Source organism: Bos taurus, chromosome 3, assembly GCF_002263795.3.
Source record: "Bos taurus isolate L1 Dominette 01449 registration number 42190680 breed Hereford chromosome 3, ARS-UCD2.0, whole genome shotgun sequence".
Lineage (NCBI taxonomy): Eukaryota > Metazoa > Chordata > Mammalia > Artiodactyla > Bovidae > Bos > Bos taurus.
The window spans coordinates 57,369,602-57,392,468 of NC_037330.1; the positions used below are offsets into that span (position 1 = coordinate 57,369,602).

The following is a 22,867-nucleotide window of genomic DNA, read 5'->3' on the forward strand; positions in this document are numbered from 1 at the left end:
ATTAAGAAGAGGTGGCGAGAATATACAGAGGAACTATACAAAAAAGATATTAATGGCACTAATTACCCTGATACTGTGGTAACTCACCTAGAGATGGACATCCTGGAGTGTGAAGTCAAGTGGGCTTAGGAAGCTTTACTATGAACAAAGCTAGTGGAGGTGATAGAGGTACAACTGAACTATTTCAAATCCTAAAAGATGATGCTGTTAAAATGTTGCACTCAGTACTTCAGCAAATTTGGAAAACTCAGCCGTAGCCGCAGGACTGGAAAAGGTCAGTTTTCATTCCAATCCCAAAGAAAGGCAATGCCAAAGTATGTTTAAACTACTGAATAATTGTGCTCATTTCACATACTGGTAAAGTTATGCCAAAATCCTTCAAGTTGGCTTCAGTAGTATGTGAACCAAAAACTTTCAGATGTACAAACTGAATTTAGAAAAGGCAGAGGAATCAGAAGTCAAATTGCCAACATCCATTGGATCATGAAAAAAACAAAGGAATTAAAAAAAATCTGCTTCATTGACTATGCTAAAGCCTTTGATTGTGTGGATCACAACAACTGTGGAAAATTCTGAAAGAGATGGGAATACTAGACCACCTTACCTGCCTCCTGAGAAACCTGTATGCAGGTCAAGAAGCAACAGTTAGAACCTTACATGGAACAACTGACTGGTTTCAAATTGGGAAAAGAGTGTGACAAGGCTGCTTATTTAACTTATATACAGAGTACATTATGCTAAATGCTGGGTTGAATTAATCACAAGCTAGAATCAAGATTGCTGGGAGAAATATCAACAGCCTCTGATAAGCACATGATACCACTCAAATGGCAGAAAATGAAGAGGAACTAAAGACCCTCTTGATGTGAGTGGAAGAAGAGAGTGAAAAAACTCGCTCGAAACTCAGCTTTCAAAAAACTAAGGTCGTGGCATCTGGTCACATCACTTCATGGCAAATAGAAGGGGAAAAAGTGGAAACAGTGACAGATTTTATTTTCCTGGGCTCCAAAACCACTGCAGACAGTGACTGCAGCCTTGAAATTAAAAAAAAAAATGTTTGCTCCTTAGCAAAAGAGACACAGATGTAAAGAACAAACTTTTGGACTATGTGGGAGAAGACAAGGGTGGGATGATTTGAGAGAATAGCATTGAAACATGTATATTGCCATATGTAAAACAGATGACCAGTGCAAGTTTGATGCATGAAGCAGTGTACTCAAAGCCTCTGGGGCAACCCAGAGGGATGGGATGGGGAGGGAGGTGGGAGGAGTGTTCAGGATGGGGGGAACATGTGCACCTGTGGCTGATTCATGTCGATGTAGGCAGAAACCACCACAATATTGTAAAGTAATTATCCTCCAATTTAAATAAATAATTAATAAAAAGATGCTTACTTCTTGAAAGGAAATCTATGAAAAACCTAGAAAACATATTTAAAAGCAAAGACATCACTTTGCTGACAAAAATCAGTCTAGTCAAAGTTATGGTTTTTCCAGTAGTCATGTACAGTTGTGAGAGCTAGACCATAAAGAAGGCTGAATGCTGAAGAATTGATATTTCTGAATTGTGGTGCTGGAGAAGACTCCTGAGTGTCCCTTGGACTGCAAGGAGATCAAATTAGTCAATGCTAAAGGGAATCAACCCTGAATATTCACTGGAAGGACTGATGCTGAAGCTGAAGCTCCAGTACTTTGGCCATCTGGTGTGAAGAGCCAACTCATTGGAAAACACTTTGGTGCTGGGAAAAATTGAAGGCAAAAGGAGAAGGGGGTGGCAGAGGATGAGATGGTTAGATAGCACCACTGACTCATGGACATGAATTTGAGCAAACTTTGGGAGATAATAGAGGAAAGAGGAGCCTGGTGTGCTGCAGTCCATGTGGTCACAAAGAGTTGGATACGACTTAGTGACTGAACAAGAACAACAAGTATTACTTCTCATATTCCATTAATTGAGAAAACTGAGATTTTTTTGAGTTGAGTAACTCACCCAAGGTCATTTAGCTAGGGAATAATAGAATTACAGTCCCAGGTTTGTCTGGATCTGGAACTTGTGTATTTTCTTAAACCTATATGCTTTACAGAAAATAAACATCATGAGGAAATCTAGGAGTTTGCATTAACTAGTGGCCCAGGTGAGAGTAATAATCTCTACTTTTTAGCTGAGGCAGTGAGAGGATCAGGGAAGGGAAACAATTTTCTGTTTTTTTGACTGAAGGAATATAAATAGGCTTAAACAGAGGCTATCCTAGGTTGGAAGAGATTCAGATGAGTACTGGAGGCAGTTTAATATAATGCTCAAAAAGTTGCTCACAACTTTTGATTTCACAATTTTTATTTCAATAAACTTCTACCTATGTGTTGTGAGTTTCATACTATACTTGAGCAACTACCTCTATTTTTGTGATTTTAAATGTCAATTTAATTGGATGAACTGGGGTTTTCTTTATCCATAATATAAAAATACTAGTAATCTCCCTCTTCTAAAATCCCTTTAACAGCATTATTTTATCCTCATAGAAATTTGGACTTTGGAATGATCAAGAAATGAAGACTTTCTCAATAAAATCATGATGATTATGTTTACATAGAATTTTTCTTCCCTTTAACCACTCCTCAGTGCAATGCAGTACCTTAGGAGTAAGAACAATAGGCAATAGAATGTCTTTAAAAATTATTTAAATGAGAGTTCAAGATGACAGAGTAGAAGGATGTGTGCTCATCTCCTCCTGTGAGAAAACCAAAATCTCAACTAGTTGTTGAACAGCCATCAACAGGAAGATGCTGGAACCCACCAAAAAAAGATACCCAACATCCCCCCTTGGCATAAGCCCTCTTGGAGGTCACCATTAACCCTAGAGCCTGTAGACCCCAAGGCTGGGTTGCCTCAGGCCAAACAACTAACAGAGGGAGCACAACTCTACCCATCAGCAGATAATTGGGTTGAAATTTATTGAGCGAGGCCGTGCCCACCAGTGCAAGACCCAGTTTTTCCCACTGCCAGTCCCTCCCATCAGGAAGCTTACACAAGCCTCTTAGCCTCCTCCATCAGAACGCAAGACAGAAGAAGCAATAAGAACCACAATCCCACAGCTAGAACAAAAGCCACATTACAGAAAGTTAGTCAGGATGACAAAGCAAAAGGTTATATCCCAGATGAGGGGACAAGATAAAACCCCAGAAAAATACTAAATGTTGTGGAGATAGGCAACCTCCCAGAAAAATAATTCAGAATAGTGAAAGTGAAGATGATCCAGGATCTCGGGAACAATGGTGAAGATGCAAAAAATGTTTACCAAAGACCTATAAGAACTAAAGAACAAACAGAGATGAATAATACACTAGAAGGAGTCAGTAGCAGAATAACTGAGGCAGGAGAACGGATAAATGACCTGGAGGACAGAATGGTGGAAATCACTCCCATAGAACAGAATATATAAAAAAGAATGAAAAAAAAAGAAGATAGCCTAAGAGACCCCTGGGATAGCATTAAACACACCAACATTCACATTTTGAGGGTCCCAGAAGTAGAAGAGAGAGAGGAAGGACCTGAGAAAATATTTGAAGAGATAATAACTGAAACTTCCCTAACGTGAGAATGGAAATAGTCAACCAAGTCCAGAAAGCACAGAGAGTCCCAGGCAGGATAAACCCAAGGAGGAACACACTGAAACACACAGTAATCAAACTGACAAAAATTAAAGACAAGGTAGAATATTTAAAACAACAAGGAAAAATGACCAATAACATACAAGAGAACTCCCATCAGGTTATCAGCTGATTTCTCAATAGTAACTCTACAAACCAGAAGGGAATGACATGATATATTTAAAGTGATGAAAGGGAAGAATCTACATCCATGAATATTCTACATAACAAGGCTCTCATTCAGATTTGATGGAGAAAACAAAAGCTTTCCAGATAAGCAAAAGTTGAGAATATTCAGTGCCACCAAACCAGCTTTACAACAAATGCTAAAGGAACTTGTAGGCAGAAAACAAGACAAGGAAAAGACCTACAAAAAATAAACCCAAAATAATTAAGAAAATGGTAATAGGACCATATGAAAGTGAAAGTGAAAGTTGCCCAGTCGTGTCCGACTCTTTGCAACCCCATGGACTATATACAGTCCGTGGAATTCTCTAGGCCAGAATACTGGAGTGGGTAGCCTTTCCCTTCTCCAGGGAATCTTCCCAACCCAGAGATCCAACCCAGGTCTCCTGCACTGCAGGCGGACTCTTTACCAGCTGAGCCACAAGGGAAGCCCGTACATATCCATAATTACCTTAAATGTAAATGGATTAAATGCATCAACTAAAAGATGTAGACTGGCTGGGCAGATAAAAACATGTGCATGTAGGTACTTCCACTTAGCACATCACTCTGCTTGACCCCCCCAAACTGTATGTAATTACTTTATATTGTTAGTTTAATCATGTCCCGATTATGGCCTGCAATTGTAATTATCTTTTATTTTTTGTCTGGCTATTGATTGTGTAAACAGATAAACGTCTTTTACTATTGAAAAAAAATTATTTAAATGAGAGACCTCTATGCTCATGACCCTTGTAAGAGAGCTGGACAATATTAAAAGTAATAATAAATGCAAATGATACTTATAAAAGCATTTTTATTTTACCTGAAATCCTGCTTTGAGCCCCCTACAAATTGAAGTTCCACCATTAGCTTCTTGAGGCAGATTTGCAGTGATATTTTCATAAACATTATCATCAGTTATTTTTGTTAGATTATTTCGGATTTCAGCAACACTGTCAAATGTAACCATCCCAACCAAGGATCCCTTTTCAATAATTTGAATCAAGAATAATTCTGCTGCTTGATTCATTCGAAAGAGACGATCTTCCTGTAAGAAAAGAAAGTGAAAATGAAGTCGCTCAGTTGTGTCTGACTCTTTGTGACCCCGTGGACTGTAGCCTACCAGCCTCTTCTCTCCATGGGATTCTCCAGGCAAGAATACTGGAGTGGGTTGCCATTTCCTTCTCCAGGGGATCTTCCCGACCCAGGGATCGAACCTGGGTCTCCTGCATTGCAGGCAGGTGCTTTAACCTCTGAGCCACCAGGGAAGCCCCTATTTGTTTTAATATCCCTGACAAATTCTTATAATTTAAACTAAAGGGATTAAATAATTCCAGTAATCACTGAATCAATTATTGTGGCATGTCTGAACAATCCCGGAGTTTCCTCCAATCTTGACAGACTGGTGAAAACAAAGTTCATGGCCAGAGAGCATGGTAATAATTGATTACTGTATTTTAGCATTTAACTTCATTATATTAAAAAGAAATATTAAAGAAAAACTTAAAAAGTCAGTCATGTCATACTTGGGAAAGCCCTGAAAATGTATACTGTCTTCTTTAACAATAAGGAAATAATTTAAAATGCACACAAAAATGTTTGTTGCAGTGTAATTTTTGATAAGTTGAAAATCATCAAAATGTCCATTAATGAGGAGTTATTTGACTAAATTATAGTTTGTGCATATGATACAATCATTAAAATATGTCTCATGGAATCATTTTTTCCCCTGGGGAGTGTTTAAGGTATAGTAAGTAAAAAATCATATTATGAAATATTATGTAAGATAATCACATTTTTGAGAAGGAAATACAAGTGCATACACAGAAACAAAGTATTATGCTCAGTGGTGGAATCATGAGTGATTTTCACTTTTTCTTTTTGTTCAGTTATATTATTTCTTGTTTGTTAGAACTAAAAGTTAAAAGAATAAATGTCATCCATAATCCAATAACCTTAATATAAAAATTACTTTTATTTTAGTATATTATCTTCTAGTGCTTGTCCATACAAAATCATTGATTAAAATTTATTAGAATAATAAATTTTAGTTAGCTTAGTAAAACTAAACCTAAGATTAAATTATACATCCATTAGCTTAAATATCTAATTTAAAAGAGCTAAAAAAAAAAAAAATCTTACTGAAGACATGCTTCCAGATTTATCAAGTACCAAACAAACTACTCGCTGTTTGGACTTGAGCAATGAAAATGTAGGTTGAGTCGGTGGATTCATTTCTGTCATGGGAGATGTATTTTGAAAGTCAGTAGAGTTCATGATTACATCCCATGTGCTTTTGCCATTGCACATTTTGTTTTGTAGGTTTGGAGCTTCCACATTGTGTGTTTTTTCTGTACAAAATTCAGTCACCTGGAAAAAAATCAATTGAAAGACAATTATACAGTAACTGATGCATTACCTCCCTTTCCAAATATACAGCTGGCTGTGTTATACATCCTTCACAGATTTTATCTCCTGCTAATTAACAATTATTTCATAATCTAACATTCTCACATCTGTTTTGCATACTTTAGTGGAGAAAAAGCAAAGTAAAATCATATGCACTGGAAAATTATTTGGTAATTTTTTTAGTTATGGGTGTCTGACTCTTTGTGACCCCATGGACTATAGCCTGCCAGAATCCTCTGTCCATGGAATTCTCCAGGCAAGAATACTGGAATGGGTAGCCATTCCCTTCTCCAGGGAATCTTTCTGACTCAGAGATCGAACCCAGGTCTTCTGCATTGCAGGCATATTCTTCACCATCTGAGTTACCAGGGAAGTCCTTGGGGGATGATGGTGGCTTACATCATCTTAATTGCTTAAGTTAACTTCTTACTTTCCCTTGTAGACTCTTGGGGAATTCAAGCTTTGAAATAAGTTTAATGGAAAAAGGGGTAGGATTTGTAGTAATTTCTAGCTGACCCCTAAGAGTAGGCTAAAGAAAATAGCCTTCTTTAATTGCCTAAGTATTTGCTATCTCTTTATAATTTATTGGAAAACTTGAAAACAAATATGTAACATTGTTACATTGTTACTCTGAATGTTACTGGCTCTGTGAACTCAGAAATAAATAATACTCCTGAAAAAGTAATGACAATGTGGGAAGAAAGAAAAGAAATGTGATGCCTCCTTAGGAAGCATCACTACGAACAAAGCTAGTGGAGGTGATAGAATTGCAGTTGAGCTGTTTCAAATCCTAAAAGATGATGCTGTGAAAAGTGCTGCATGCAATATGCCAGCAAATTTGGAAAACTCAACAGTGGCCACAGGACTGGAAAAAGTCAGTTTTCATTCCAATCCCAAAGAAAGGCAATGCCAAAGAATGCTCAAACTACTGCACAATTGCACTCGTCTCCCACGCTAGTAAAGTAATGCTGAAAATTCTCCAAGCCAGGCTTCAGCAGTACGTGAACCGTGAACTTCCAGATGTTCAAGCTGGTTTTAGAAAAGGCAGAGGAACCAGATTATCAAATTGCCAACATCCGCTGGATCATGGAAAAAGCAAGAGAGTTCCAGAAAAACATCTATTTCTGCTTTATTGACTATGTCAAAGCCTTTGACTGTGTGGATCACAATAAACTGTGGAAAATTCTGAAAGAGATGGGAATACCAGACCACCTGACCTGCCTCCTGAGAAATCTGTAGCAGATCAAGAAGCAACAGGTAGAACTGGACATGGAACAACAGACTGGTTCCAAATCGGGAAAGGAGTACGTCAAAGCTGTATATTGTCACCCTGCTTAATTATATGCAAAGTACATCATGAGAAACGCTGGGCTGGATGAGACACAAGCTAGAATCAAGATTGCTAGGAGAAATATCAACAACCTCAGATATGCAGGTTGACACCACCCTGATGGCAGAAAGTGAAGAAGAACTAAAGAGCCTCTTGATGAAAATGAAAGAGGAGAGTGAAAAAGCTGGCTTAAAACTCAACACTGAAAAAACTAAGATCATGGCATCTGTTCCCATCACTTCATGGCAAATAGATGGGGAAACAGTGAAAAGAATGGCTGACTTTTTTGGGGGGAGCTCCAAAATCGCTACACATGGTGATTGCAGCCATGAAATTAAAAGACACTAACTCCTTGGACCAACCTAGACAGCATATTAAAAAGCAGAGACATTACTTTGCTGACAAAGGTCTGTCTAGTCAAAGCTATGGTTTTTCCAGTAGTTATGTATGTATGTGATAGCTGGACTATCAGAAAGCTGAGTGCCGAAGAATTGATGCTTTTGAATTGTGGTGTTGGAGAAGGCTCTTGAGAGTCTCTTGGACTGCAAGGAGATCCAACCTATCCATCCTAAAGGAAATCAGTCCTGAATATTCATTGGAAGGACTGATGCTGAAGCAGAAACTTCAATACTTTGGCCACCTAATGTAAAGAACTGACTCATTTGAAAAGACCCTGTTGCTGGGAAAGATTGGAGGCGGGAGGAGAAGGGGATGACAGAGGATGCGATGGTTGGATGGCATCACAGACTCGATGGACATGAGTTTGAGTAAGCTCTGGGAGTTGGTGATGGACAGGGAAGCCTGGTGTGCTGCAGTGCATTGGGTCACAAAGAGTCGTACACGACTGAGCCACTGAACTGAACTGAACTGGTGAGTCATGTCCAGTAATTCTGCCAAATGATGTTCCATTACTATGCTGCTGCTGCTGCTAAGTCGCTTCAGTCGTGTCCGACTCTGCGTGACCGCATAGACGGCAGCCCACCAGGCTCCCCCGTCCCTGGGATTCTCCAGGGAAGAACACTGGAGTGGGTTGCCATTTCCTTCTCCAATGCATGCAAGTGAAAAGTGAAAGTGAAGTTGCTCAGTCATGTCAGACTCTTAGCGACCCCATGGACTGCAGCCCACCAGGCTCCTCCATCCATGGGATTTTCCAGGCAAGAGTACTGCAGTGGGGTGCCATTGCCTTCTCCGTCCATTACTATAGAACCTATTAAAATCCTCCAAGTTTTGAAAATATAGCAAGTTGGAGAAACACTGGATAAACTAGTGTAGCATTAGGAGAGAATTTGTCTTACAGTAAAGCCTCAGCTTTGTGTCATTTTATTTTTTTAAATGCCCTCATATAAATCTCTGGCTATAAATTCAGGTTTAGAACTAAATTATTAAACCTGCATAACTTTTATTCAAGTTGGAAGAGTTTCTTTTCCTTCTCTTATGTTTCTGACCGATATTTCTTAGAAGGGGATATATTGGATGGAAGAAAAGGATAGTTTTCAGTCAAAGCAGTGATTTACAATCATCTTGATGTTATGAAATGCATATGAAATATGACTCCTTTTACTACTGTCACTGCCTTTATTTGTGACCTTCAGGTCTCTTGTCTGCCTGTTTTCATGTCCTTCCAGTTGGTCTGCCTACCTTCACTATCTCACTCCCTTTTATTTTTCACAGACAGAAGAACTGTCCTGAAGGAATTAGCTGGTTACATTACAAGCCTGAGGTTGATAAAATAAAAATCTGAACACCTTAGGTTTGTAGCTTCCAATTTTGTGTTTCAGTCTCATTCCATGTTTCTTCCTTACCGTGTATATTTTGCTTATAGGACACTGAACTTTCTCCTGTTCTTTAGAGTATGCCAGAAGCTTTTATAAGGTTCTCACTAATACAAATGGAAAAAGAGAACAGGAAATTTGTGCAAATTATAGAAAGGTGCCCCTTTCTCAAGTTCTTTTTATTTCTATCCAGTAGTCATGTATGGATGTGAGAGTTGGACCATAAAGAAGGCTGCTGCTGCTGCTAAGTCGCTTCAGTTGTGTCTGACTCTGTGTGACCCCATAGACTGCAGTCCACCAGGCTCTGCCGTCCCTGGGATTCTCCAGGCAAGAACACTGGAGTGGGTTGCCATTTCCTTCTCCAATGCATGAAAGTGAAAAGTGAAAGTGAAGTCGCTCAGTCGTGTCCGACCCTCAGTGACCCCATGGACTGCAGCCTTCCAGGCTCCTCTGTCCATGGGATTTTCCAGGCAAGAATACTGGAGTGGGGTGCCATTATAGACAGCATATTAAAAAGTAGAGCCATTACTTTGCCAACAAAGGTCCATCTAGTCAAGGCTATGGTTTTTCCAGTAGTCATGTATGGATGTGAGAGTTGGACTATAAAGAAGGCTGAGTGCCAAAGAATTGATGCTTTTGAACTGTGGTGTTGGAGAACATTCTTGAGAGTCACTTGGACAGCAAGGAGATTAAAGTGGTCAATCCTAAAGGAAACCAACCCTGAATATTCATTGGAAGGACTGATGCTGATGCTGATGCTGAAGCACCAGTACTTTGGCCACCTGATACGAAGGACTGACTCACTGAAAAAGACCCTGATGCTGGGAAAGATTGAAGGCAGGAGGTGAAGGGGGCAACAGCAGATGAGATGGTTGGATGGCATCATTGAGTCAATGAACATGAGTTTGAGCAAAATCTGGGAGGTGGTGAAGGACAGGGAAGCCTGGCGTGCTGCAGTTCATGGGGTTGCAAAGAGTTGGGCACATCTTAGTGACTGAACAACAACAATAACTTTAAAATTGTTCTAATAAACATTAAAATTTTAGTGACCATGCTGCAGATAATTTGGGCAGTGCTCAACTTGTGCAGTCATGTGTGGCATCCGTGTATTTTTCCATCTTTGTTTTTGTAAACCTGTTTCTTTGCCTAGAATACACTTCCTCTTCCTGCTTTAGCAAGTTCTTACTAATTTTTTTTCCAAATCCCAACTCAAAGCTCATTTCTTTTAGAATCTGTTTTCTGACCTCTAGTTTGAGACATTTTCTGTACTCCCACAATACTTGGTTTCTATTTCTTCCTACTTTGTATTCTTATTTATTTTTCTTACATCTACCAGCCTCACTAAATTGAGTTCCTCAAAAACAGTTCTTTTTGATTATTTGTGTATTTTTTCTGCTCCTAATACAGTGCTGGACATGAAGTGGGAATAATGAAGTTTAAAGGAAGAAAATCATGGACTTGAATATTCATTATTTCAGAGCGTATTTCTCCTGGGTCTGAGCTTATGCCTTGGGTACAGTCATACAATGTATTTAGTCTATGTGATAATAATTAGAAGGTATGTATTTAGTCTATGTTATAATAATTAGAAGGTAGTGTTATGCACAAGATATTATAGTTAAAGTACAGTATTTATCTCTGAGCCATATCTTATATAAATTGCCCTCCATATTTCAGCTACATGATTTTCCTTCTTCATTATTATTTATTTTATGATAGGCAGCATCAGTTATCTCTTAATAGGCAGATGCTTTCAGAATTTATAATTTGGTACAGACAGTATATGTTCCAATTATCTTCTTGTGTCACATGATCTAATATCTATTTGGATGCTGAATTCTTTGGCTACCTTTGTGGATCTACTTGCAGCAGGTTAAAGTGAGATTTCTAGACTCATGCTTCAGATATTCCCAGGAGGGAGCTTTATTAGGCTGGAAAACAATTTTTACTTAAAAATCTTACTGGATTCATTTAGGAGTTTTAGAAGAATTTATCAAGTCTATATTTTTACTCAAGTCTTTCATTATTAATGCCCTAGACTTCAAAGCAATTTTAAAGCTTACTGGAAATGATAGGCTTTTACAAACCTCTACCCATAAAGTCTATGTTACTAGTAATTTGGTACATGAAAATTTGCTTCTTTTAATTGTTAGTTTACTATCTAGAGATAGTATTCTTTATTTTGATTTGATGTTTTTGAAAACTTTCATATGTTTCATATTTAAAAGTCTATTTTTAATGTTTGGAAACTTTCATTGAGTTAACTATAATATGCTTACATTAATTAAGCTGAATTTATCCAGGGAAAGAGACAATTTCCTATTATCCAAATATTTTATAATTTTAAAAAATTAAAAAAATTAAGTTTACTTTGTACTCACCTTGTGCTAAGCACTGTTGTCATACTTTATTTATATTAGCTCTTATAAAACTAACAACAATAATACTGTAAAGTATTTTTAAATTCCCATTTAAAAAACTAGAGAATGAAATTTCAGATTAAGCAGTTTGTTGTTCTGTAGAGACAGAGCCATTTATGTGTTCACAATATCATTTTGCCCAGTATAGTGTGCTTTAGTATGAACGTAATGGAAAGCAGAGACTGTCAGTACTTTCTGAAGCTACAGAATGATTTGCTTTGGAAACGTAGTATGAATAACACTTAGAAGAAATAATTAAGGTTGTAGTTCTAGACAATACAGAAGTCAAATGAGGGAAGGGATGCTATAAGAAATTCTGTGATACCAATGAGGAGGGTACAGTTTTACCTCTGAAGAAAAAAAGACAGGTTAGTAATAAAGTATGGGATAATTTCCAGATATATTCTGACAGGACTGGTGACACAAAACTGGATAAAATGACTGTTAGTTAACTGTCTTAGTAATTTTCCTTACTTCTATTGGTATGTATAATTTCACAGTAGAAAATTCAGTTTCCCTAATTAATTTTTTCCAAAGGCTTCCTTTGTAAGACTAGAAAAAGGAGGTACTTACAGAATGGAGACTTTGCATAAACATGATGGACTCCCTTGCAGTCTGGGATTTTTCTGGGATGAATGTACATTTTGCCTCATACAGCCCTGTCTGTGAGTCACGTCTGCATGGCCTTGTTATACAGCTGCCTCCCTGGCATTTGACAATCACATTAGTACCAGTAATATGAGTTGAACATCTATGGTGAAAGAATTAGATTACATTTATATATGAAGGCCAGAGAAATTATAAATAAATATTAACATCCTAAAATCATTCCCTCAGTGATAATTGCTATGGACCATGTACCAAATTCCATTTTGACAAAAGTAGGCACAGTGTCATACCCCTACTCACCATCAACTTCAACAAGAACAATGATGTTAATTCATATGTATTAATATTCACCATTCATTAAAGTGATCAACATATCTATTAGCTCCTTGTGACTTTGAGCTAAAGATGATGATTCTTCACAGGGATGTTGTGAACATTAATTGAGTTAAAAGATACAGAGGAGTTGCTTCCCAGTGGGGAGGGGAGAGTCAACATTATGCTTAAAACCCTCTTTCCTACTCATGGTACACATATACATATATACTTGCACACATGTGTGTGTGTGTGTATAAAGAGCCTCTTGATGAAATTGAAAGAGGAGAGTGAAAAAAGTTGGCTTAAAGCTCAACATTCAGAAAACTAAGATCATGGCATCTGGTCCCATCACTCCATGGCAAGTAGATGGGGAAACAATGGAAACAGTAAGAGACTTTATTTCTTTGGGGTCCAAAATCACTGCAGATGGTGACTGCAGCCATGAAATTAAAAGACGCTTACTCCTTGGAAGAAAAGCTATGACCAACCTAGAGAACATATTCAAAAGCAGAGGTATTTCTTTGCTGACAAAGGTCCATCTAATCAAAGCTATGGTTTTTCCAGTAGTCATGTATGGATGTGAGAGTTGGACTATAAAGAAAGCTGAGCTCTGAAGAGTTGATGCTTTTGAACTGTGGTGTTGGAGAAGACTCTTGAGAGTCCCTTGGACTGTAAGGAGATCAAACCAGTTAATCCTAAAGGAAATCAGTCCTGAATATTCATTGGAAGGACTGATGCTGAAGCTGAAACTCCTATACTTTGGCCACCTGATGCGAAGAACTGATTCATTTGAAAAGACCCTGATGCTGGGAAAGATTGAAGGTGGGAGGAGACGGGGACAACAGAGGATGAGATGGTTGGATGGCATCACCGACTTGATGGACATGAGTTTGAGTAAGCTCTGGGAGTTGGTGATGGACAGGGAATTCTGGCGTGATGCCGTCCATGGGGTTGCGAAGAGTCGGACACAACCGATCTGAACTGATATTGCTGTATGTGTTGTGCTGTGCTTAGTCGTTCAGTTGTGTCTGACTCTTTGCAACCCTGTGGCCTGTAGCCCTCCAGGCTCTTCTGTCCATGAGATTCTCCAGGCAAGACTACTGGAGTGGGTTGCCATACCCTCCTCCAAGGGGTCTTCCCAACCCAGGGATTGAACCCTGTCTCCCGCATTGCAGGCACATTCTTTACTATCTGAGCCACCAGGTAAGCCCAGGAATATTGGAGTGGGTAGCCTATCCCTTTTCCAGGGGGTCTTTCTGATCCAGGAATCGAACCAGAGTCTTATGCATTACAGGCAGATTCTTTACCAGCTGAGCTACCAGAGAAGCCCATATTGCTAAATAGATGTATACATATATACATAGATGTATATATCATACATAAAAAACCATGTGTGGTTTTTGTGTTTACATTTTACATTTTATTGAGCTAGACTGAATTAAGAAATAAAAATAAACCCTGTATAGAAATGCTTGTGTGTTCAAACCTTTTGGTCTTTATAAGTAAGAGAATTGTCAAATCCCTGGCAGAGAATGAGGTGGAGTAGGGTATGGGTAAAAGATTCTAAAGAGTTCTTGTTTATTTGCAGGATTTATCCCATTCTGTGTTAATATTAAACTTCATTCCATTAATCCATTTAAATAAATTTATTTGTATTTCAAGGATTAAAAGAAATGATTAGTCATATTTTCCCAGAAGGTTTGCTCTAGAGTAAGCCTGAAAATTAAACTTACACTGCCTCCAACAAAGTGCCTGGCTCACAGTAGGAACTCAGTGTTATTTTCAATACTTGTTTTTACTATATATCTTTATGACTGATAAGGAACCTGATTTATTTTTCATTAACTTTTAAAAAGTAGTTGTTTGATAGATTCTTTGTTTAATTTTTACTTTATGCCATGTACAAGGCTAGGAGATTAAAAAAATCAGTCCTCAAGGATCTTAAAGTCTAGTGGAGAAAATAAAATGATACAGAAAATTATTGCCCACTGTGAGAGAAGTACCCTCAAGGATTAAATGGCAACCCACTCCAGTATTCTTGCCTAGAAAATTCCATGGACAGAGGAGCCTGGTGGACTGCAGTCCATGGAGTCACAAAGAGACACGAATGAGTGCCTGAGCGCACACACACACACACACACACACACACACACGCAGGTGAGAGCAGCCCGTGCATGTTGCTTTGGGAACAGCCTCAAGGATATCACAAATGGAGGGAGAGGAAAGACACTTGGGGGAAAGCATTTAATTTGAGACTGGAAGGACTAACAAGCATTATCTGAATACGGGAGGTGGTGCTGGGAGGGGTTGTTGCATGAGAAGAGGAGAGAGTGTTTCCTGGGTTGAAACCCTAGTCTCTGTGAAAGATTCTAGCAGCTTAGTAGACATAAAGCGAACAATACAAAGGCATTTTTCTACCACACCTCTTTTCTCTAATATGTTTTTTTATTCCAAAGCAGTTTTAATTACACTAATTTCTGTTGTTCTTTAATACTCATTAACTATTCCATGTATTTGATAGTTTTAACTTAAATATCTCATCTATTCATAAATAAGAGCTAAGTCTACCTATTCTTTAAAAAATCAAAAATTTCACTTATTTTTAAGAAAAGTACTTCTTTTCTTTAAGCTCAAGATTAAATGAAAAATAAAATATACTTAACATGAGACTCTAACAGTTTAAATGATTTCAGTGAAACAGATTGACCTTAAAAAGCTTTGAACCACATGGAATAAAAGATTGGGTAGGAACTTGAGCTCTAATTCTCAGATATCTTAAGGTTTAGATTACAACCTTTTTCTTTCTCTCTCCTCTGCTGCTGCTGCTGCTAAGTCGCTTCAGTCGTGTCCGACTCTGTGTGACCCCACAGATGGCAGCCCACCAGGCCCTGCCATCCCTGGGATTCTCCAGGCAAGAACACTGGAGTGGGTTGCCATTTCCTCCTCCAATGCATGAAAGTGAAAAGTGAAAGTGAAGTCGCTCAGTCGTGTCCGACTCTTAGCGACCCCATGGACTGCAGCCTACCAGGCTCCTCTGTCCATGGGATTTTCCAGGCAAGAGTACTGGAGTGGGTTGCCATTGCCTTCTCCAACTCTTTCCTCTGAGAACAACATATTTTTAATACAACCCCATGAATATTGAAATTATTCCCAAATTTTGATTGATCGTGCTTCCAAAATGTAATACTCAGAAATTGTTAGATATATAATGGGGCAGGTTGAATATTGCAGTTGAGTGTGTGAGCACTCAACCACAGAGATAGTCTTTGTTTGCTTAGTATAGAAAATTAAAAATTCATAAGTGAAAACATTTGAAAACAGATTTATTCAATAGAATGATACCTTGTTGCTTCAATAGTGTTCCTTCTGGAGATATAGAATGGCTGGTCCCCGTTATACTCATCAAATATTCCCCATCGGAGATGGGCCCACTCATGGACAAATGCTCTGCCTATGAGAGAATATTGCCGCTTTAAAATTTATGTTTACAACAGAAGTATCCCTGCTTTTTGAAAATTCATTATACACCACTTCATTTTTATGAAAGACCCACCTCAGTACCTGTTTTCACTAACAGAAAGAAATTTGAAGAGGATTTTGCTTTTATGAAAAAAGGTGAAAAGCAAAGGTAGCATTAGGCATTTGTTTTGCAGCCAACTGTTTTACGGACAGCACACACCCAGAGCAGGAAAAGTGGCAGCACCAAGCTCCTTCCCTAGCAACTGTGCTTGGCATCAAGCCTCATAGATTTGAAATGTGTCTGTGAGCAATCTGTGATTCATCTCAACATATTTTGTGTATCTGTTAGCAAGATGTGTCCTAAGGTAATTGCTTCTTGTACATCATTCTGACTTATGATAGAAACACTTCTTTTGAATAATGAGGGAAACTTGTATATAAATAGGGTTTCCTTATATTTTAAGTCTCCCTTCTCCACATCATCAATCTAACTGAGTCAAGGAAATCTAGAAATTGACAACTTTCATTAGACCAAAGAAGTTAAATCAGTTAGTATCAGTAAATGGCTAACTTTATTATTAAACACACGTACAAAAAGAAATGTAGTTAGGTTGAACATAACTAGTAACTTTCTGAACAAAAATATTAATACTTATTTTTTCCTTTAAAAATTAAAAAAATACCATCAATCACAGTGTTATATTTGTTTCCAGTGAAAATAAAAACAGAAGTATGAAATAAATATCCTTACCTCGGGACCCATAGATAGGCAAATTATTAGTCAGCAAGAAGTTTGGAGTAAAATGTATATATTGTCCTTTTTCTCCACATCTTCCATATTGAAGTGTATAGGGATCATCTCCATGTTTTAGGTAAGGATTAGCAACTATGACTTCTGCCTAAAAGGCAGAATAAACAAACCAAAACAGATCTCATGAGCAATAGAAACAAGGAAATTTTCATCTAAATTTAGAACATTAATATTACTAAATTAAATACTAAAGTAGTCATTAATAATTACTCAAAATTATGAGCATTAATTTCTAAAAATCACAGCAAGAAGAAACAATTTAGGAGCTAGATAAAATACCCTACCTGGTCATATGATTCTTGTTTTGGCATTAAGTACTCAGATTTTGACTTCCACGTCATTGGAATTAAAATGCTTACATTCCTGAAATAAACTCTTCGTTTGGTGGCATGAAACAGGTAAGTAGAAGCTTCAGTTACCATTTCCTGACAAAATTAAAAGTACCTTGTAGTGGCAGTTTCACAATGAAATGAATGTGAAAGTGTACAAACAAGCAAGAAGAAGCTGATCTAAGCCCATCTCCCCAAATATTTTAGCAAAGACTAACTGAAAAGTAGGTTACATTTTACCATATCTATCTAGTCTGTAAACTCTCATTTTTATATACCTAGAAATCAGTTCTTTAATTTTTACCTGTCCAGGTCTGCATTCAACATGAGTTGGAGCAGGGAGTGAGGGTGCTAGGTGAGATATAAAGGTGATTAAGACTGGGAGTCTGTTAGCAAGTTGCTTCTTGAATTGGACAGAGGTGCTTAAAACTGGGTTGGGAGTTAAAAGTTTGGTTGATTTTATGCTGTTGTTAATTGAAAAAACAATTTGCTAGATTTAGTTTGAGTTATCTTCTCATATGGAATGTGTTCATAAAAAGCAAGTTTTACTAGGCAATAATTTTCTAAGAATACGTAAATCATTGGCTTCAAGTTCTAGTTTTGCTACTTAATGTATGACGTACAAATCACTTAACTCCTCTCAATTTATACAACAAGGGTAATTAATAATCTGTATTGTGTGGGCTTTCCAGGTACTGCTGGTGGTAACCTGTGTGCCAATGCAGGAGACATAAGGGATGTGGGTTTGATCCCTGGGTTGGGAAGATCCCCTGGAGGAGGTCCTGGCAACCCACTCCAGTGTTCTTGCCTGGAGAATCCCGTGGACAGAAGAGCCTGGTGGGCTACAGTCTATGGGGTCACAAAAAGTCAGACACAACTGAAATGAGTGAGCATGCATGCATGCATTGTTGACCACCTTATAGGGATATTGAGATACAAAGAAAATAGTATATATTAAGAGTACTATATATAGAATATTGTACTGATTAGCCCAAAGAAAATTAGGAAATGAGTCAACCTTAAAAATATATTTTCTTTGTGATCAGATACCTAAGAATTTCAAAATTTTCAGAGCTAAACAAATATGAAAACTGAAAAAATTGAAAAAATGTATAAGATAATGAACCTCAAGGGCTTTAAATAAGGTTAGTTTTTTAAACATTATAAAAGTAACTTCATAAAGTTTCAAAATTATTCTCTAGTAGCTTGAAGATCTTTCTTTTAGCTTAATGAGTTGAAAATATTAGTAGTTTGGCCTTTTAATAATTCATTAAGGGAGTGACTAAAGCTATTAATATATGATACATAATACTTAAACTAAGCAGATATTAACCTTGACAGTTTAGATATATGCTAAATAAATGATGAATATTATCAAAGGAATTTTGGAAAATTATAACTCTATGTGAATGTGCGTATCTGCCTAGGCAACATGAGTTGAAATACTTAACAAAATAAAGATAAGTGGATAATAAGCTTTTCTCTTACCTTTATGTTTTGAATGAGTTTTTCATCTTCTGGCACACTAGGGTTAATTGCAATGACAATGCCATCATATCCATTGTTAATCAAATTTACCATTGAACTTTTCATTCCAGGCAGGAGGCGCAAAGTTAGGAACAGAATGACAGTCAGACGAGGCACCATTTTTGCGCATGTTACAATAAACCTATTGGAAATGTAAGGAGAGTATTTATGTATCTGTATAAGTCAGAGATTTGACTATAGCCCCAAATTTGCATAAAAGTATTACAAAATATCTTGATGAACTTCCTTATTCTAAAGAATTCTTCAATTGTTAAGTAGTAACAGGGATTATACTGCACTTTCTAAGACAACTAAGGTGTTAAATACTCAATGAACTGAGGAATTCTTTTAGATTATGTAGTTAGTCATCATCCTCATCATGGTGGTCATTCATTGTCTTCATTGTTATCATCATCAAATAGTTTTAGATATTTTACAGTCCTGCGATCTGTGGTCTGTGAAAAGCTGAGGAACTGAAATGCAAAGCACCAGGAAATAACAGATGAATAAGTCATGTTTAAAAAACAAAGCAAAGATGAATAAAGGAACTAGAGCAGGAGTGGCAGTGAATTATCAAAATCCTAATTCACTGCCACTCCTACTCTAATTCTTTTATTTATTTTTGTTTTGGTTTCTAAACAAGACTTTTTCATCTGTTATTTCCTGTTGGTTTGCGTTTCAGTTCCTCATGCTTTCACAGAGCACTTTTCTGCAAACAGAACCCAGGACTGTAAAATATCTATTTTATGATGGGAGTCATATAAGCACAGTGGTTGCAGACAGCTATGTGTCAAGAGGGAAGTGGGTTTTTCCCCCTACTTTCTGTGATGACTACTTGGATATTTCAGTTTTCAAATAGCACTGAATGCTTTAAATCCTTGTATAACTTGGACAGTTAATATGCTTCAATTATATTTCTTTTTTTGGATTGAACACAAATCTTCCAATATTCTGTTAGCTTAAAATAGTTGTATACATGGCATTGTGAGCTGGCTTTAGAGTCAGATGAATCTAAACCTGACCCTTGCCTTGGTCATTTAACAGTCATGTGATTCTTTTTAAAAATTGAGGTAAAGGAACTTCCCTGGTGGTCCAATGGTTAAGATCCACCTTCAATGCAGGGACACAAGTTAGATCCCTTGTCAGGTAACTAAGATCCCACATGCCACAGAACAGCTAAGTCTGCATGCTGCAACTACTGAAGCTCGTGTGCTCTGGAGCCTGTGCCACAGCTGGAGAGTCTGTGCAGTAACAAAAGATCCCGCATGCCACAACTGAGACCTGATGCAGCCAATTAAATAGGCAGATTAAAAAATTGAGATTTAGTTGGTGTAAAGTATTTGGGCTTCCCTTGTGGCTCAGCTAGTAAAGAATCTGCCCACAATGCAGGAGACCTGGATTCGATCGCTGGGTTGGGAAGATCCCCTGGAGAAGGGAAAGGCTACCCACTCCAGTATTTGGGCCTGGAGAATTCCAAGTCCATGGGGTCGCAAAGAGTTGGACACGACTAAGCAACTTTCACTTACTTGCTCACTTACTGGTGTAAAATATAAGTTTCAGGTGCACAACAAAATGATTCACAGTTTTTAAAGATTATATTATACTTATAAAATATTGGCTATATTCCCTGTGTTGTGCAATATACTTGTAGCTTATTTTATGCATTTTGTAGTTTGTAGCTCTTAGTCCCCTACCATTATCTTGCCTGACCCTGCTTCCTTCTTTCCACCAGTGACCACTAGTTCTGTACATCTGTGAGTCTGTTTCTTTTTTGTTGTATTTGCTAGTTTGTTGTATTCTTTATGTTTTACTTATAAATGAAACCATACATCATTTGTCTTTCTCTGTCTGGCTTATTTCACTTAGCATAATGCCCTGTTGGTCGGTCCATGCTGTCACAAATGGCAAGATTTCATTTTTTCTTTTATGGCTGAGTAATAGTCCATTATATGTATACCACATCTTTATCTATTCATCTGTTCATGGGCCTTTAAATTGCTCCTGTATCTTGGCTATTGTAAATAATGCAATAATGAACATAGGGATGCATACGTCTTTTCTATCTCATGGTTTTCCTTTCTTTGAATAAATACCTAGGACTGGAATTGTTAAATCATGTGGTAGTTCTATTTTTTTTTTTTTTTTTAACTTTTGAGGAATCTCTATACTGTTTTCCATAGTGGCCAATCAGTGTTCTTCCTGCTTTTTAAAGAGTACAGAAATGAGTAAAACACAGGCACTGCCTTTAAAGAACTTGCAAATTTGAGATTTGAACTCAGGTCATCCACTTTCAGAATCTATGTTTTTAAAGTGTATGTAACATACATAACTTCTCAAAGGATGAATCAGTGAGTATCAGCCTAGAAAATTACTTTGAAAGCAGTTTCTTTTTGTTTCTATTGCAGACTAGTACTTGAAGTATAAGAGTAAAAAGAACGGGGACTGCTATGAATATTGCTATAAATCAATTTAACTTTTATCTTTTTTTCAATTTTAGGTTGAATAATAGAATTTTCAAAAGACTTTTGCCATGAAAACTTAGAATTAAGTACAAGTCTTTCAGAATTTATTCACTTTTTGATTATTTTAAGGACAGAAAACCTTTCAATAAGCAATTCTTAAACTGTATTTGAAATTGAAATGGTCAACAGAGGTAAAAAATCATATTGTCATAAAAATTCCAAAAACTTAATCTCTAAGTTTCTTTTGATGATCTTTATTAAAACTTATTTCTTTATTCTTTCCCTGTTGCCTCTTCTCCTGAAAGATATTTGTCTGGATGCCCCAGAAGTGTTGAGATAATAGCAGATTATTTTTTATATATATTACCTTTCAAAGAGTTACATAAAATGAATTAAAAGCAAATGCTAGATATGAACAAGGAAATGTTAAGAGTTCTCCTATGGGTGTGTTGCACCGATTCAGAGGTGTTATGAACCGCACCCACTCATGCTACTGTCCGATCATACTTAGATGTCACAGTTAATTCCTGTAGAGATTATACTGGATTTTACCAACTGTTACATAAACTTTAAACTGATGAATACAGTGAATTGTTAGCTTAGTCTCCTTGTAGATGCTGCCTTAAAATTTTATTGGCCCTTCCTTTTTCTTTGTTTGTTTTATACCATCACTTCTGGAATGTTATTTTATTTGCTACCAACATTCATGCTCTGCGTTCATGACTATTCTCTTCATTATTTTATTTTACAAATCTGTTCATTCATTCATTTATTCAACAAACTTAATGGACACTTGCCATGTATCAGGCATTCTGCTAGTGTATTAAGCTATAATCATTATCTTCTTCAAGGTGCTTCCAATCTACTTGGCATCCTGGACACTAGAAATTATCTTGATTGATTTTCTCTTGTTCTTCCTACATTGTTGAGCATTATTTCAATTTAGAGACTCTGATCATTATGCAATTTATTACTGTGATTTTTGAACTTAACACTATCTCAGCCAAGTGTTAACTACTATACTACATTGCTGTAGAATACTCTGTAAGTTTCTTCAATGTCCACTTACCCTTTCCCCCCTGCTGATAGAATTTCAATTTTGTCCAGGTGTTTTCAACTTTCATGTGACTTGAATGAAGGCCATCCCCATCTCTAGCAAGGATAATTCTAGGTTGATCAGAGCCCATGGTCTTCAAAGTGTGGTTTGCAGACCTCTAAAGGTCTCCAAGACTCTTTCAGAGGATCTAAAAGGCCAAAAACTATTTTGATGATTATACTAAGAAGTTACAGTATTTGTGTTTTTTAAATTTAAATTTGTTGACATTTGATGATGATGCAAAAGTTGCAGAGGATAATACTGCTAAAACCTTAGCACAAATAAGGAAAACCACTTGGACAAAAGGTATAAGCTGAACTAGTCACATTTGTCATAAGTGCCATGTTTTACTTGAAAGAATTATTTATAGACTATGGTTATTTAGACATAGATATTTGGCAAATATTTTCTCAAAAATATCATGTAAGAGAAGACAACTATTTGTTGACCATGATAAAATTTGAGCTTTTAAAAATTAGAATTTGGAAATATTGTAAACTTGATAAAGACTTT

General features: G+C 37.1%; 2 protein-coding genes and 1 non-coding gene across 3 annotated transcripts in view; 1 reads left to right on the forward strand and 2 right to left on the reverse strand.

The window, feature by feature from the left end:
* LOC784768 (calcium-activated chloride channel) overlaps positions 1–18,934 on the reverse strand; it is a 32,559-nt gene extending 13,625 nt beyond the window's left edge. The window contains 7 exon segments of the mRNA NM_001242583.1: positions 4,639–4,863; positions 5,958–6,185; positions 12,320–12,497; positions 16,013–16,121; positions 16,881–17,028; positions 17,225–17,365; positions 18,758–18,934. Coding sequence (NP_001229512.1) covers positions 4,639–4,863; positions 5,958–6,185; positions 12,320–12,497; positions 16,013–16,121; positions 16,881–17,028; positions 17,225–17,365; positions 18,758–18,916 — 1,188 coding nt within the window. The 5' untranslated portion in view covers positions 18,917–18,934.
* Positions 1–22,867, forward strand: part of ODF2L (outer dense fiber of sperm tails 2 like) — a 399,873-nt gene that overhangs the window by 55,127 nt on the left and 321,879 nt on the right. The window lies entirely within an intron of this gene.
* Positions 5,012–5,083, reverse strand: TRNAC-GCA (transfer RNA cysteine (anticodon GCA)). Its single transcript has one exon. It is a non-coding gene; the product is annotated as a tRNA-Cys (tRNA).